The sequence below is a fragment of the Elephantulus edwardii genome, unplaced genomic scaffold (assembly GCF_000299155.1).
Source record: "Elephantulus edwardii isolate Elephantulus edwardi_28Jun2011 unplaced genomic scaffold, EleEdw1.0 scaffold00038, whole genome shotgun sequence".
Taxonomy (NCBI): Eukaryota; Metazoa; Chordata; class Mammalia; order Macroscelidea; family Macroscelididae; genus Elephantulus; species Elephantulus edwardii.
In genome coordinates this window covers 9,698,136-9,713,340 of record NW_006399788.1, presented here as the reverse complement: position 1 = coordinate 9,713,340, position 15,205 = coordinate 9,698,136, and the positions used below count along the sequence as shown (strand labels likewise).

Sequence of the window (15,205 nt, the reverse complement as noted above, 5' to 3'; positions counted from 1 at the left end):
TGATTTGTTGTTATTGTAAGCCATAAGACACAATAGCTGACCTTCCAGCAGTTTTTCAAACATTATTAATCATAAGGAACGAAGTGCCCATCTTTCTTTCAAGGAGTCACTGGTGAATTCAAACTGCCCGCTTTTCTGTTGGCAGCACGATTCCTTACCAATAGCCACCTGAGTATATTCTGTTGCTACCTTTAGGTTCTTCTCAGAGTCATCCACAGTTTGCTGTGACCTACACAGTCAAATGCCTTTGGATAGTCAATGAAACACAGATAGACATTCCTCTGGTACTTTCTGCTTTCAGCCAAGATCCATCTGACATTAGCTATAATATTCCTAGTACCACAGCCTCTTTTAAATCCAGTCTATACTTCAGGCACTTCTCTGCTGATGTGCTGTTCAGTCGGTTTTGGATAATCTTTAGCAAAATCTTGCTTGCATGTGATATCAATGATACTGTTCAAAAATGTCCACAGTCTGTTGGATCACCTTCCTTTAAAATGGGAACAAATATAGATCTCTTCCAGTAAGTTGGCCAGGAGGGTGAAGCCAGGCTTCTCCTCGGAGGCATGGATTCTGAAGCTTCTTCTGACATACTTTGGACATGTTGCAAGGTGGGATCAGTCTTTGGAAAGAGACATCATGCTTGGGAGAGCAGAGGGACAGCACAGGAGAGGAAGGTGCTTGATGAGATGGAATGATTCAGTGACTGGGGTAATGGGGGAAGGTGTATCAGAAACAATAAGATTGTCACAGAATAGAGCACAGTTTAGGGATGTTGTACATAGGGTCACTATGAATCACCGGTGACTCAACAGCACATAACAGTGACAACAACAATCTTTAGGTTCACTTGTTGCTGTTCTGTCTTTGATATTGCCTCTGGTACTTTCATAGTTACTATTTCTGTCACCATCACATAAATTCTGAAAAATTCCTAGCACAGTCTCCTTGTACAAAGTATTCATTTCTTTTATGGCTCTTGCCAATAAGGCAACTCCCTTGGAACTTCATTGTTCTAAGACTTTTATCAGACTCTGATTGAGACCCCTAGTCATTCTACAAGAAAATTGTTTCCTTAGTGGAGCTGCCCAACCAAATGGTTACCAAGTAAGACCCATAGGCAATCTGGATAAAGGCCCATTTAGGTGGTGCTTAGAAACCAAGATCCACAGACTAAATAGCTTTTTGGTTAATTCTAGATCATGTTGTAACCTACTTCCTAATTGGGGAGTCAATAGAATTCACTATGGATTACACCTCAACATCAAGAAAACAAAAATCCTCAGCACTGGACCAATAGACAACATCATGATAGATGGAGAAAAGATGTCAACTGTCAGTGATTTCATTATACTTAGATGTACAATTAACACTCAGGGTAGCAGCAACAAAGAAATTTTTTTAAATAAAATGCATTCGGAAAATCTACAGACAATGTATCCAAAGTAGAAAAGTGTAAGCATGTTATTTTAGAGACCTGATCCAAGCCATAATGGTTTCAATTGCTTGATAAACACATGAAAGTTGAAAAATGCATATGGAAGAATGGAAGAACTGATACCTTCAAAATATAATATTGGCAAAGAATATCGGATATGCCAAGAGAACAAAGAAGTCTATATTAGAAGAAGTACAACCAGAGAGCTCTTTAGAGACAAGGGTGATGAGACTTTGTCTCACACACATTGAATATATTGTCAGAAGCGGCCGGTCCCTGAAAGAGGAGATGAAATTGAGAAAGGTAGTGGGTTCAGTGAACAACGGAAAACTTGTACGAAGATGGAGTGACACAGTGATTAAAACAGTGGGTATAAACATGACAAGGATGGTAAGGATGGTTCAGGATATGGCAAAATTTCGATTTGTTATTCATATGACCATGATGACTCAGAGTTGACTCTATGACATCTAACAACATCTGGCATATTTCTTAGAGAAAAATGGCTTTTTTTCTTGTAACTGCCATGGTAGGCGGCAAGTTGAGGACTCATAAACATTTCAATTTTATCAATATTATAAAGAATTATGTTCATCTTTTGCCAAGGATAGAAAGAAAATTTGTAAACAGCAATTAAATACAACGAAAACTCATAAACCAGTCACAAATAGGATATGACTTTACAAGAAAGTGGATTTATTTCTCAGTGAGAACAGGGCCATTTGGAAGCTCCACTGCAGATGAAGCAATAATTTTTTATGTGTTTTTAAACAAATTCCCACATGGAAAGTAAAACTAATATAATGTGGATGACTTCATAGTTGTACTCTGGATTTAATGAAAAATGAACTTCATTTCTAAGGTCAGAATAAGTTTATCTACAACACTACAATGGCAAATATATTTCTTGTTGATAAATTCTTCCTATGAAGCAAATACCTGTAGAAGTCAAGTAAGTGAATGAAGCAGGTTAAATAAAGAAACAGTGGTTGTGACAGTGCAATGGAAAGCTTGTGACTTGATGATGAGATGGCTACTTCTTCAGCAGTAATAATAGAAAACTCAACTCACAAGGGCTTAAACAATAAAGAAACTTTATTAATCTCACAAGTCCCAAAAAGTGTTAGCTATCTCTGCTATTAATTAATACATCAGTTCAAAGACATCAGTAAAGAGCCGGTTTTTATTCCTTTCATCTTTCTGCTCTATTTTATTCAGTGTATCAACCCAGCCCTGTTAATCACGACATTAGGATATCTAGATGGCACATCCAGAGGAAAGGATAAGAAAATATTTCCCAGAAATTCTCCAATATACCTTTTGATTATTTCACATGGAGGGGAAGGGAAATCCAACACCAAAGAAATCACAAACAAACAAACAAAAAACAGAGGTATGACCTATGAGGCATACCTCCAAGTAAACAACTGGGAAGGAAATGAGATTATTATGCTTGCTTTTGAACCTGAATGTAATAGGAGTTTTGCAAAGCAAGAGATAAGGGGAATATTTGGCAAGCCACTTACAGAGCTTACTCTACCACCACTTAGTAAAGCTGACTGTTGGTTTTAGGCAACATATCTCCAGTGTTGACAGACTATCTAGTTACTTTTTAAAAGCTGGAAAACTGAAAGTTTATGCAAGAACTCTCAGTTTTAAAATATTGGCAATAAGTTAAAAAAAATACTACGTGGTTAACATCTTTCAGGTCAAATGAAGTACATCCGTAGTCTGGACATGACCTGTGGGATCAGCACTCTCTTTATGATATCAACATACCAAAATAATTTTTTTCATACTGAAACAAAGTTTACTGTAACCTTGCCAGTAATATAAATAGCTATGGGAGACTATTTTTTACTTATTATCACAAGATAGCTGGAAGAGAAATATAAAACAAATAACGCTTAAATAATTTTATTCTGGACGGTGGGTTCTATATTAGTGCATAAAACAATCAAGATACAACTACTTATGTAATGATAGATATAAAATTGTTATTCTCACTCTATCCAGTTTCCTGTGATTTTTTATTTATTTGTTTTTCATAAGAGTTAATTTCTACTAATAAGAGAAAGTCAAGGTTTCCAAAATATTTATTAGTTTCATAACTAAAACAAAACAAAACACAACTCCAAAGATTGGAGATTGGAGTGTTAAGTCATGTAAGTCGACATGAAACTTTATATCTCCTCCTTCATAGTCATCTACCTGCCCAGCGGCATCTTGTCTGAAAAATAAATCTTTTCTAATCTCTTGAAAATGTAACATAATCAAAAAGATGTCAACTTCTTGGACATCAAAAGCAAATAATATGGAAGTAAGTCTATGTCTCTTGAATCACGGTTTTCCAGACTTCTTACTTTTCCGGACGTCTTTCACCAATTCTTGTTTGGCCATTGCTTCAGACTTTTGGATTTGAGCCCTAAAAACCAAAATTCTCAAATGATGAACTTCTTTAAAAAATCAGATGTTTTATATAATTATGAAGTACTTGCTGCCCCTAGATTTCAAATGAATTCTTTTCCTGTTTATCTTTAAGTTGAACTATGAAAGTCAAAACAACTAGGTATGCCCAACATCAGTTAGTCAAATGTTTGTCTTAGCATACTGTGTACATAAATATGCATTTAAACATTAAAGGAAGATCTCCAGACACACTTAAAGAGCTTTTAGCAACACAACAGTAATGCTAATAATGATTTGATGAGAATTATCCTGTTTGTTATTACAAACCATTTCATGTATCTCAAATTTTAACATAGTTGGCTTTGGGGGGTTAGTTTATAATTATAAGTTGTTCTTAAGTCAGTTGTTCACAACCCCATAACTGTCTTTGTTATTTTGTGTTTGTATTAGGAACTGAAATTCCTTGTAATCATGCATACTATTAAGTAGGAATACTAGGTGAGGTATAAGAAACTATGATTACATCTCCTTCATCCTTGCTATCCCATGGGAAATGTGTCTGAGAAATTAATACTTAGGTCATTGTTGTTGTTAAGTGCCATTGAGTCGTAGGCTACTCATAGGACCCTATGAATGAAAGTCGTTGACAGTTGCTTGACTTTCATCCTTTCTCCGTGTTCGTAGGGTTTCCCGAGGCAAGCTATTTACAGAAGTGGATGCCATTCCTGCTTCCAAGCTTGTTTTAGCCTGGGAGCGCCACCAAACACTGTCGACCATGGATAACCATTATCGCATTTGGCATGTCAGTGTCACAGTGTTCAGCTTCACAGTGACCACAAGTTGCCTCTGTACAGCAGCAAGTGGACACTAGAGTTGTATAATTAGGACCCTTCCATATTTCTCCATTTGACTATTGCTCTACGTATAAAAACATTCACGTTGGCTCCCACCACAGAATTGTGTAGGTGAATTTCTTTGAGAATGCATGGATAAAACATTTCTCTCTGAAAGTAGGAGTGCTATAAGATTTGAATGGTTTGGGTATGGACTTTTTACCTTAGATGTAGATATTGGTTTATCCTTGGAAAGTGTAGAAGGCAGTACTTTTGTGTCTTTATGCTATATTCAGGAGAAAAATAAGGCTAAGTCATCAGAAATACTGGGCTTTTACCAACCTAAATTATACATACTGATCTGAAATCTTGAACCCCACATTGCCTCTTTAAAAGTCTACTTAACCTTCAAAATCCAGTTTAAATTTCAGCTATTTCACTAATGGAAATTCCTCACATTTTAATTTTTCTGACTCCAACTTCCTCCTAATAGCAAATTAAAAAATAAAATAAAACAAAAACCCTCTTCTAACTTATTTTTCCCCTCAACATTTTCTTCCCGTTGATTGTTGCTCATGTTAGAATACATCAAAAGTGAGCAGTTGAGTGTTTTATGTTAATATAGACTATTTCCCCATTAAATTTAAATATTTACTGACAAAAACTAAATATAAGAACTTAAACTTTAGCTCTTATTCATTTACTTACAACATAGCACCATACAAGAAGTAAACATGCTCTCCTCAATGGATTTATTCTCTTTTTATCATATGAGTGCCTGATTTTTATTCCAGATTTTTTTACATGTTGCCTACTTTTCATCCCCTATGCCCTGTATGAAACTCTGACTAATAAAAGGATTTACTCTATGATAAATAAGAAGAAAAGGATAAATTGTGTTGTATCATAAAAAAATCTCCTACAGTAATCATCTCCATATGATCCTCAGAAGATGATAGTTTAGTTCATAAAGTAGAACATTTTTTCGTGTTTTAGCAATTATGTAAACTATGTAACTATATCATCATATAATATCTTAGCAATTATGTATCAGTAGCACCTTTTCAATAATACAAATTAATGCCTTAAATAATGTCAGTGAACAAGCCTCATATTCTTAGTTATTCTTAAAGCAAAAGTGCTATAATAACTTAAGTCCTGGAAGCATATATCCTGATAAAGAAGCACACTTTTGAAGATAGCATTCTAATTTTTGAACTGGGTGTACAGATTTGGAAAGGAGATACTAAAAGAAAAGTCACTTGGTGACAATTTGATACTTACAAGGAAAGAGGAAGATGATACAGATGTAGGAATTGGTGGTGGTGGAAAATTTGGCTTCGTAAGTAGCTAATAAGAAGATAAATATTTTTAATGAAAGAGTACGACCTTGAATACAATGGTGTTTAATTTAAACAAAGTAAATCCTTTTCAGAAATAAATAACTAGTGTTCCTAGCTATGAACATAGTCTAAACTCAGTAGCTTGATTACATTCATTTAACTGCACACATACAACTCAGAAACAATTCCTGGGCATAGGATGGAGAGACTATGAAGCAGAATAGGTGCTCTCTGCCTGTCGTGAAGGAAGTTCTGGTGAAGTTGTGCTGTAATCCTCAAGATATATGATTTGAATTGACCAGCTGCTCTGTGGGAGAAGGATGGACAACGTTTTTCAGTGTGGTGTACTGTTTCTGAAAACCTGAAGGAGGATCAGCCATGGGGCAGTTTTGACACAACTGCTTGTTGTGAACTTCCTGGATGAACATTCAAGGGTAGTAGAATTGAGGAATATAAAAAAAGAAGTGCACATTCTCATACTTTATATTTTAAATATTATTAATGAAGATTCTGTGTATTATATTACTATTCACACAGTTTTCAATTAGTTACAGAAGACCTCACCTATCATGATTATTGCCTCGTGATTGAACTCAGGGGATATTTTCAGACACGTGTTTATACTCACAAAAGAAGCTGGAGGCTCAGTGTCTTCTATCGGTAGTTCAGACACAGGGGGCTTCATCTGATTCATCTAAAAAGAAATATTTTTAAGAGAAAATATATATTTCCTATGGATAACTTCCAAATAAGCAATGTGTTTAAGACTTGGTTCCTCCAAAACAGGATGAGACCAAGAGAGTAGACTGAGGATGATCACACCCCAGTTACTCTGCTCTGAGAAATATTTACCAAAAATGATTAAGAACAGCTAAATTTTTGTCAAAGACATCATTACTCAGTTAAAAGTCAGTTAACTGACTTTTATTAAAATCTCTAAGATTATGAAATATATTTTTTTTCTTTTCAAAGAGAAAAGTGAATTGGGGGAGAGGTGGGCAGGGAGGAAAATGTGCAACAATGAATGAATGGGGAAAAAATTAAATGGGAAGAATATGCTGTTAAAAAACCCTCTAAGCTTACAGGATACAACCAGGGAATTAAAGGTTAATGCATACATGTGTTGTCTCTATGGGAAAATGGCAAAAAGAAATAAGGAATCAATCTATAATCAGGGAGAGACATTGAGCATTTGCTTCCTCTTGTCCTCTTTTTTATTGTTTTGCAAATCCTCCAGGAACATTTGTCCACACTTAAGAGACACTTTGTTTTAGATTTAACAAAGGACAAAGGATTACATTCTGAACTATACACAATTACAGAACCAGTGGCGAATGCTAAGTATTAAATGCTAGAATACATTTGTAAAGTTTTGCAGTGCAGAAATACTAGATGATTAGGGTAGAGAAGGACAGAATCACAAATGTAGGCCCATGTCCAGTTGCATTATTGTGGGTGCAGACTGAACCACGTGAAATTACCAGAGGGAGGGGGCAACAAAATAACCATCTATAAAGTTCTGTGCTGTGGTTCAGCAGAAATGTATTATTTTTTAAATGAAAATAGCCTTGAAGTTACTATAGCAACAAAAACCATTTTTTCCATAATCCCCCTTTACATGTGCCAGTATAATTTTTGTTGATAGATATCGAGTCAAGCATGATTCATAGCAACCCTGTGAAAAAAGACCTGAAGTTTTTCTATAACTATCATCCTTTCTCTAAGTTCAGAGAAGACTAAAATTCTATGCTAATTTACTTTATGTACTTCCTACTGTGCTTAAGTCAGAACTATCATTACCAATTACAGTGCTTCAACACACCTTTTTCCCTTACATTCTACAAGCACAAATTGTTTTAGTTACTTATTTTTGTCAAATTTTCCTATGTTTTAGATATTGTTTTAAGTAGTATTTGTGAACCAATATCAATAACTTTTTTGAGAAGGAAGTAGCGATTAAAGGGAAAGAAGGGGGAAATTACATTTAGTTACTAAGAGTGTTTTAAAATTATTTTTGTTAGTATTCATACTCTCTAAGAATATTTTTAGTGTGTCAGAAATTGTGAGGATGGACAGTTATCAGATCGGTCATTATGAGTCATAGTTGACTGAACAGCATTTAACAACAACAGGAGATACTACATTAAGCAATTTACAACTATATTCATAGCTTTATCTTAAGATTGAAATTAATGATAACTATTGCTAAGGATTCTGTATGGTCTAGTATAGGAAGAAGTCTGTAGGGGAGGATGTATGTAACACCTTAAGTTTTCACACTAGGTAGGTCTAAGGCCTAGTGATGTCACTGCTCAAGACAAACAGTACAAACTATAGTTCACCTCCTGTGGTTGAACAGCTTTCGCCATCTGGGGTTTCCTCTTCTGTTTGTTGGGTTTTGTTTCAGAGCGGGACAATGGCCTGTGTGAAAAAATTTCATAAAAATTAATTCATCAGTTCCTCCAGCATGGTGTCACAACACATAAAATATGTCAACTTCCTTTGAACATTGTGTCATCTTCGGTTTATGGTTGGGCTTTTATCTTCTCCTTTGGGGACTATTACACTTTCAGTTCTCTATTAATTGCCTAATTGCACTTTTACATTATCATCTTTTCTTTTTCTTTTTATGTGTTCCTATACTTTTTGTACAATACTGTACTTTCTATATATTACTGTACTTTTAATTATCACCTTTTCTTTTTGTTCTTTACAAAACTCTGATTGTTTTTTTAATTTATTTTAATGAACATTTACAGAGATTTTGTATTTCCATTCATTAATTGTTGCATTTTTCTTCCTCCCCCACCTCACCCCCCTGTTTGATCTTCTCTTTGAAAAGTAAAAGAAATATTCCTCCATTGGTATACAATATCCCCCCCCATCCCTGCCCGAGTACACTCCACTATGAAACCTTCATTCTGGACTCTTGTGATAACCATAATACCCTATCATATATCGCTTTTAAACTGTTCTCTCCCTCATCTGTTTCAATACATAATTTATCCAGGTTTTTTTCAGTCTTATCCCAACCCTGATGTCAGTCCCTTTCTACAACAGTGGCACTATATAGTATGTGTCTTTCTTATGACTGAGAGATTTCACTCAGCATAATGTCCTCCAGGTAACCCATTTTGAATAATATTGCATAAACAATTCTGATTCTTAATAACAGTTGTGTGCACATCCAATTTTTATTAAATTATATAATGAATGCCTTTTTCTATATAATTTCTTCAAAAGTTTTAGATGAATTAGTCTCCAAAAATGGTTATAGAGATATTGTAAAAATATCTTTTGTCAGGATCATAATGATGTAAGATCATATGTCAAAATCATGTTCCTAAAATGATCTGACCTAGGTGAAAATCAAGCTTCCATCATGTACTTTGTAAAACTTTAAAGTAGTAGTTAGTTCTAATGAGTTTCTATTTTTGTATTTGAAACATGCAAAAAACTTTACCTCATAAGATTGCTTGCAAAGATGATATATATTTATATAAATGTAATACTTTACACTTAAAACATAAATCCTTTTTAATCTGCCAGAATATAAGTGAACCTATACTTGGATCAGGAGGCAGTCATCAGAACCAAGCAAGGAAACACTGCATCATTCAAAATTGGGAAGAGCGTATTCCAGGGATGTGTTCTAGCTCCATAATTTTTCAATCTATATGCAGAACAGATTATCTGCAAGGCTGGGCTCTATGAGGAGAAATGTAGCATCAGAATTGGAGAAAGTCTCCACAACACTCTGCATTACGCAGACGACACAACCCTGTTGCCTGAAACTGAGGAGGACCTGAAGCGTTTGCTGCTGAAAGTCAAAGTTTGCAGCCTTCAGTATGGACTGAAGCTCAACAGCAAGAAAACAATGGGCCTACTGGCAGTATCACAATAGACAATGAAGAGACTGAGATTATTAACACCTTCATTTTGCTTGCCTCCACAATTAACACTATTGATATCAACAGCCAGGAAATAACAAGATGAATTGGATTGGATTGGATTGGATTGGGAAAGTCTGCTGTCAGAGACCTCTCCAAAGTACTAAGAGCAATGATTTCAGTCTGGAGACTAAGGTGCACCTGATTCAGGCCATTGTCTTTGTAATTACTTGGTATGTGTCAGAAAGCCAGACAATGACTAAGGATGCTAGAAGAAGAATTGATACCTTTGAGCTGTGGTGCTAGAGAAGATTATTGAATATATCATGGACTGCTTTTGAAGCAGGAGTGACATCCACTTCCTAAACAACATGCCTCTGGAAACTCTAAGAACTTTGCTAAATGTCGATAGTTGTAGAGGGCCTTCAGGCCTTTTGTTCATAGGGTCGCTATGAATTGTGCTTGACTCGAAGGCAATCAACAACTACAAACATCATGGTTTACTAGTAGAAAGAACGGGTTCATCCTAGAGAGTGTGAGATCAGGATACTACTTGGAAGCAAGAATACTGAAGCTTCATTTGACATACTTTGGACATGTTGCAAGGAGGGATGAGTCCTTGGAGAGGGACGTCATGCTTAGAAGGGTGGAGGGACAGTGCAAGAGAAAAAGACCCTCGATGAGGTTCAGTGACTGGGGTTATGAGGGTAGGCGTGTCAGAGATAATAAGATTGGCACAGGAAAGAGCACAGTATAGGGCTATTGTACATAGGGTCACTATGAGTCGCAAGTGACTCGGCGGCACATAACAACAGCTACCACCTTGTGATGATTAAATGAGGTAGTGGATATAAATGGGATTAGTACAGCAATTTTTCTATATCTCAGAATAATTCAACTCACTGCTATTGAGTTGGAACCAAGTCATAGCTGGCCCTCCAGTGGATTTTTCATATGGGAGGTTGTCATTCACCTTTCTTCCATGAGGAGCTGATAGATTCCAACATGCCTTTAGTTGACAGGGCAACTTCTTACCCATCAGACTGCCACAGCTCCCTATCCTATATATTATTGTTGTTGTTGTGAGGTACTATTGAAACAAATACAACTCATAGCAACCCTATGAACAATAGACCAGAACCTTGTCCTATTCTGTGCCATCCTCACAATCTCTGACACACTTGAATCCATTACGGCAGTCACGGTGTCAATCCATATCATTGGGCTAAATACCTTTTTGTTGACCCTCCATCTTTCTTAGCACAATATTCCTTTTAAGCATCATAGTTCTTTCTAAGCATAAGATCCCTTCCCAAGGAATAGCTTCTTCCAACAACATGGCCATAAAAGAAAGATGAAGTTTCACCATCTTTGCCTACAAGGAGCACTTTGGCTGCACTTTTATCTCTTGTTCTTTTGGCAGTCCATGGGATATTCAATCCACGTCTTCAGCACCACAATTTAAAGACACCAATTCTGTCATTCTCATTCATTTTCCAACTCTCAGATCCATGACAAGTTTTTATAAAGGCCATGGCCTGAATCAGGTGCACCTTGATCATTAATCTGATACTAATGCTGTTCAATATTTTAGAGAAGTCCTTGACAGCAGACTTGTCCAGTGCAATATGTCTCCTGATCTCCTGATTCTTGGCACCAAGAGTGTTCATTGTAGATTCAAATAAGATGAATTATTGACAGTTTCAATCCTTTCTCCATTTATCATGATACTGCCTATTGGCCCAGTTATGAAGACCTTTGTTTTCTTTATGTTAAGATGTAATCCATATTGAAGGCTGTAGTCCTTGATCTTGTGTAACAAGTGTTTTAAGTCGTCCTCATTTTCAGCAAGCAAGGTTTTATAATCTTCATAACATAGATTATTGATGGAGTCATCCTCCAATCTTGATGCTGCATTCCTTTTCATGGAACCCAGCTTCATGAATTATTTGCTTACCATACAGATTAAATAGGTATTAAGAAAGGATACAATCTTGATGCATACTCTTTCTGGTTTTAAATCATGCAGTGTTCCCTTGTTCCATTCAGACAACAGCTTCTTGGTTTAGGTGTAGATTTCGTATGAACACAATTAAGTGTTCTTGGATTCCCATTCTTCTCAAAGTTAGCCACAGTTTGCTATGATCTACCCTAACACCTTTGCGTAGTCAATAAAACACAGACAGATATATTTCTGGTATTGTTTTCAGTCAGGATCTATCTAATATCAGCAACGATATCCCTGAGATCAAAGTCCTTTCTAAACTCCACTTGAACTTCTGGAAATATACTGCTTCAGCCATTTTTTAATTATTTTTGGCAATATTTTGCTTTCATGTGATATTTATAATATTATTTGAAAATTTCCATTCTGTTAGACCACCTTTGTTGGGAATGAGGCAAATATGAACCTCTTAAGTTAGTTGACCAGGCAGTTATCCTCCAAATTTCATCTTTATAGTTTACTGTGAGAGGTACAACACTTATCTATCAGTTCATTATGTTGTTGTTGTTGTTAAGTGCCGTCGTGTTGCAGACTACTCATAGCCACTCTATGAAGGAGAGTCTTGACACTTGGGTGCCTTTCATCCTCTCTCCAGGTTCATAGGGTTTCCAGAGGCAAGCTATTATGGAAGTGGATACCACTCCTCCTTGCAAGCTTGTTTTATTCAGGGAGCTCCACTCTATTCTCGGTCTGCATTGGGTAGCCAACCATTGATGCATTTGACACATCAGTGTCACAGTCAGTTCATTATATTGAGGATTAATTTGCATGTTGCTAATAGGGACATCTGTTGCTCTAGTCGTACAAAGCTCCACTGCAATCCTGAAGGCACATTGTATGAATCCATCAGTTGCTCTGTGGGTAGAGAGGGGTAATCTCCTCATATGTGATTAACTGCATCTGAAAATCCACTGGAGGGTCAGTTATGGGTAGGTTCCACTCAATGGTACACAACAACAATTACTTTATGTGTAGGTGTGTGTGTTGTTGTTGTTGTTGTGTGCCATTGAGTCAGAATTGACTCATAGATGATCCTCCAGAGGGTTTTCAGAGGCAGCAAATCCCAAAAGAAGAGATTAACCATTCTTCTCCCACAGAGCATCTTGTGGATTAAAACTGCATGACTTTGGGACTGCAGCACAGCTTCTTACCAGTAGGCTCAATGTTTTATTGTTTGCTTTTATTAGTATAACACTTGTCTATCAGAAAGCAGTATTGGATTAACTTGTAGGTTGCTGTGATGTTGGAAGCCGAGCTGCGGGGGCTTCAAGGCCAGAAGGCTCACCCATGGTGGACAAGCTCCGATAAGCTTCACAGCCATGGTGGGCAAGATCCTAGCTAGAGAGGCAGTAGAGTTCCGAGATTCAGACAGTCTAGGAAGCAGGATTGGCTATCCACTTCCAAAATAACAGGCCTTCAAAAACTATATGAACAACAAAGAAATGTGGGTAGCTATAGTATTAGAGGTAGAATCCAAATGGGAATGAGCAGAAACACATACATATAACCATTAATAACTGGAATGTAGAATGTGTGAAGGATGAATGTAGGAAAACTGGATGTTGTAAAAAAAATGGTCTATATATAGTGATGAATGAATAGTAAATTCTGTATTATTTTAATAATGTAAGTACTTTCAATACTGGCTCATGCTTATTGTTGTCAGTTATAAAAATAGTGACTAAGGAAGAGAAAATGACACATATCTTGCTGTTGGATTTTCTAGTAAAAGGATTAGTCAGCCCCCAGTATGTTTCTAAGTATTTGAAAAGTGCCAAAATTAAATTTCAGTAATCGAATCACATCGATAAAGTTATAGTCTTTGAAGAATTATAAAGAACTTACCTCTGAACTTTCTTCTGCTTCCTTCTAGTTTGGTGTCGAATTACAATAGCAACCACCACAAATATAACTGCCACTGGGAACAACACCCCAACCACAATGGAGAAGTCTGCAGCAAAGATGACAGAGACCCAATTAGGGTGAGACACTCACATGTTACACACTAACCATGATTTCTTCATTTAATACAATACCATCTTTCCCCATTTGGATTCCATACTTCCCCAAGTAAGTGTGTATCCTCTGGAATATCTCTCATAATCAACAAGGAAAATGTATTTCATTGTGTTTATTGCAACAACATTGGGGTAAAGAAAAATCGTAGGACAATTTTAATACTATATGCAGAAAACATATTTCCAACACTTCTCAGAAGAAATGATGCTATTAATAATTGGAAAAATCTAATCTTTGGGCATGCAAAGAATATATGTAGGAATGAAACATAAAGCAGTGGGAATGAAACACTTTTAAAATGCAGTCTTGAAGAAACAGAAAAAGAAACTGAAGACTTGAAATGATATTTCTGTAAGTAGAAGAAACTAAGTTGTAATTCAGATGATAGATATGCTTACCTAGGAGTCGTAGGGTTTGTTCAATATTTTAAGACAAAAAAAATCCATATATTTGTGCATATTAAATAACTTGATTGATGTAAATTACAAATCGAAGAAAAAGTGTATTGTTTAGGGAAACAAACCTATGAAAAAGCAACAGCTCCTTCCCTAAACTTCATCACATTATCTTTTGCTATTGTTATGATTTTGACTCATAAAACCCCATGTCATACAGTAGAATTGTCTCATAGAACTTTCTAGGCTATAATCTCTTCTGGAGTACCTATCTAGTTCTTTCACCTTTCTAGTTACTGGGTTTATTTGAACTGCCAACCTTTGAGTTAGCATCCAAATACTTAACTGTTGTCCCACCAGGAATTTCAACAAGGTTGAGCAATAGTGAGAACAAAATCTTTGTTTTGTTTTTGGTCTTTCTGTTACTTATTTCTAATTTCCTCTAAAATTTATTTCCACTAAAATTTATTCTTTCAGATCTTTTAGTTCATTGAGATTTGCTTTATGGCCTCATTTAATTGTCATGGAGTTGAAACAAATGCAAAGCTGACCCTCGAATTGATTTTCAGAGATTGTGAACCACATGGGCATGGACTTCTTTCTTTAGGAAGCTGCTAATAAATTAAAATCACCAAAAAGGCACTGCCTTTGGGTTAACATCACATGACCTAGTATGAATGCTTTTAGGGAACAGTTAAAAAAAGGAACTAACCATATTAGAAGTATCTCTAATGGTGCAGAGATTAAACACTGGGCTGATAACTGAAAGTTTGGTGGTTTCACTTAACATATGCTCCACAGGAGAAAGTCTTAATGATTTTTAGCCTTAGCATCAGATGGGAAATACAGTAAATGGCTCTCTCATCCATGTAA

At 36.0% G+C, this 15,205-nt stretch overlaps 1 protein-coding gene across 1 annotated transcript in view; it reads right to left on the bottom strand.

The window, feature by feature from the left end:
* Positions 1 to 3,295: 3,295 nt before the first annotated feature.
* ADAM28 (ADAM metallopeptidase domain 28) overlaps positions 3,296 to 15,205 on the bottom strand; it is a 116,002-nt gene continuing 104,092 nt past the window's right edge. Inside the window, exons 19-23 of the mRNA XM_006884912.1 lie at positions 13,764 to 13,869; positions 8,366 to 8,444; positions 6,652 to 6,717; positions 5,965 to 6,030; positions 3,296 to 3,316 (exon numbers count right to left, since the gene is read on the bottom strand). Of these exons, the coding sequence (XP_006884974.1) occupies positions 3,296 to 3,316; positions 5,965 to 6,030; positions 6,652 to 6,717; positions 8,366 to 8,444; positions 13,764 to 13,869 (338 nt within the window). The remainder of the gene's footprint in view (positions 3,317 to 5,964; positions 6,031 to 6,651; positions 6,718 to 8,365; positions 8,445 to 13,763; positions 13,870 to 15,205) is intronic.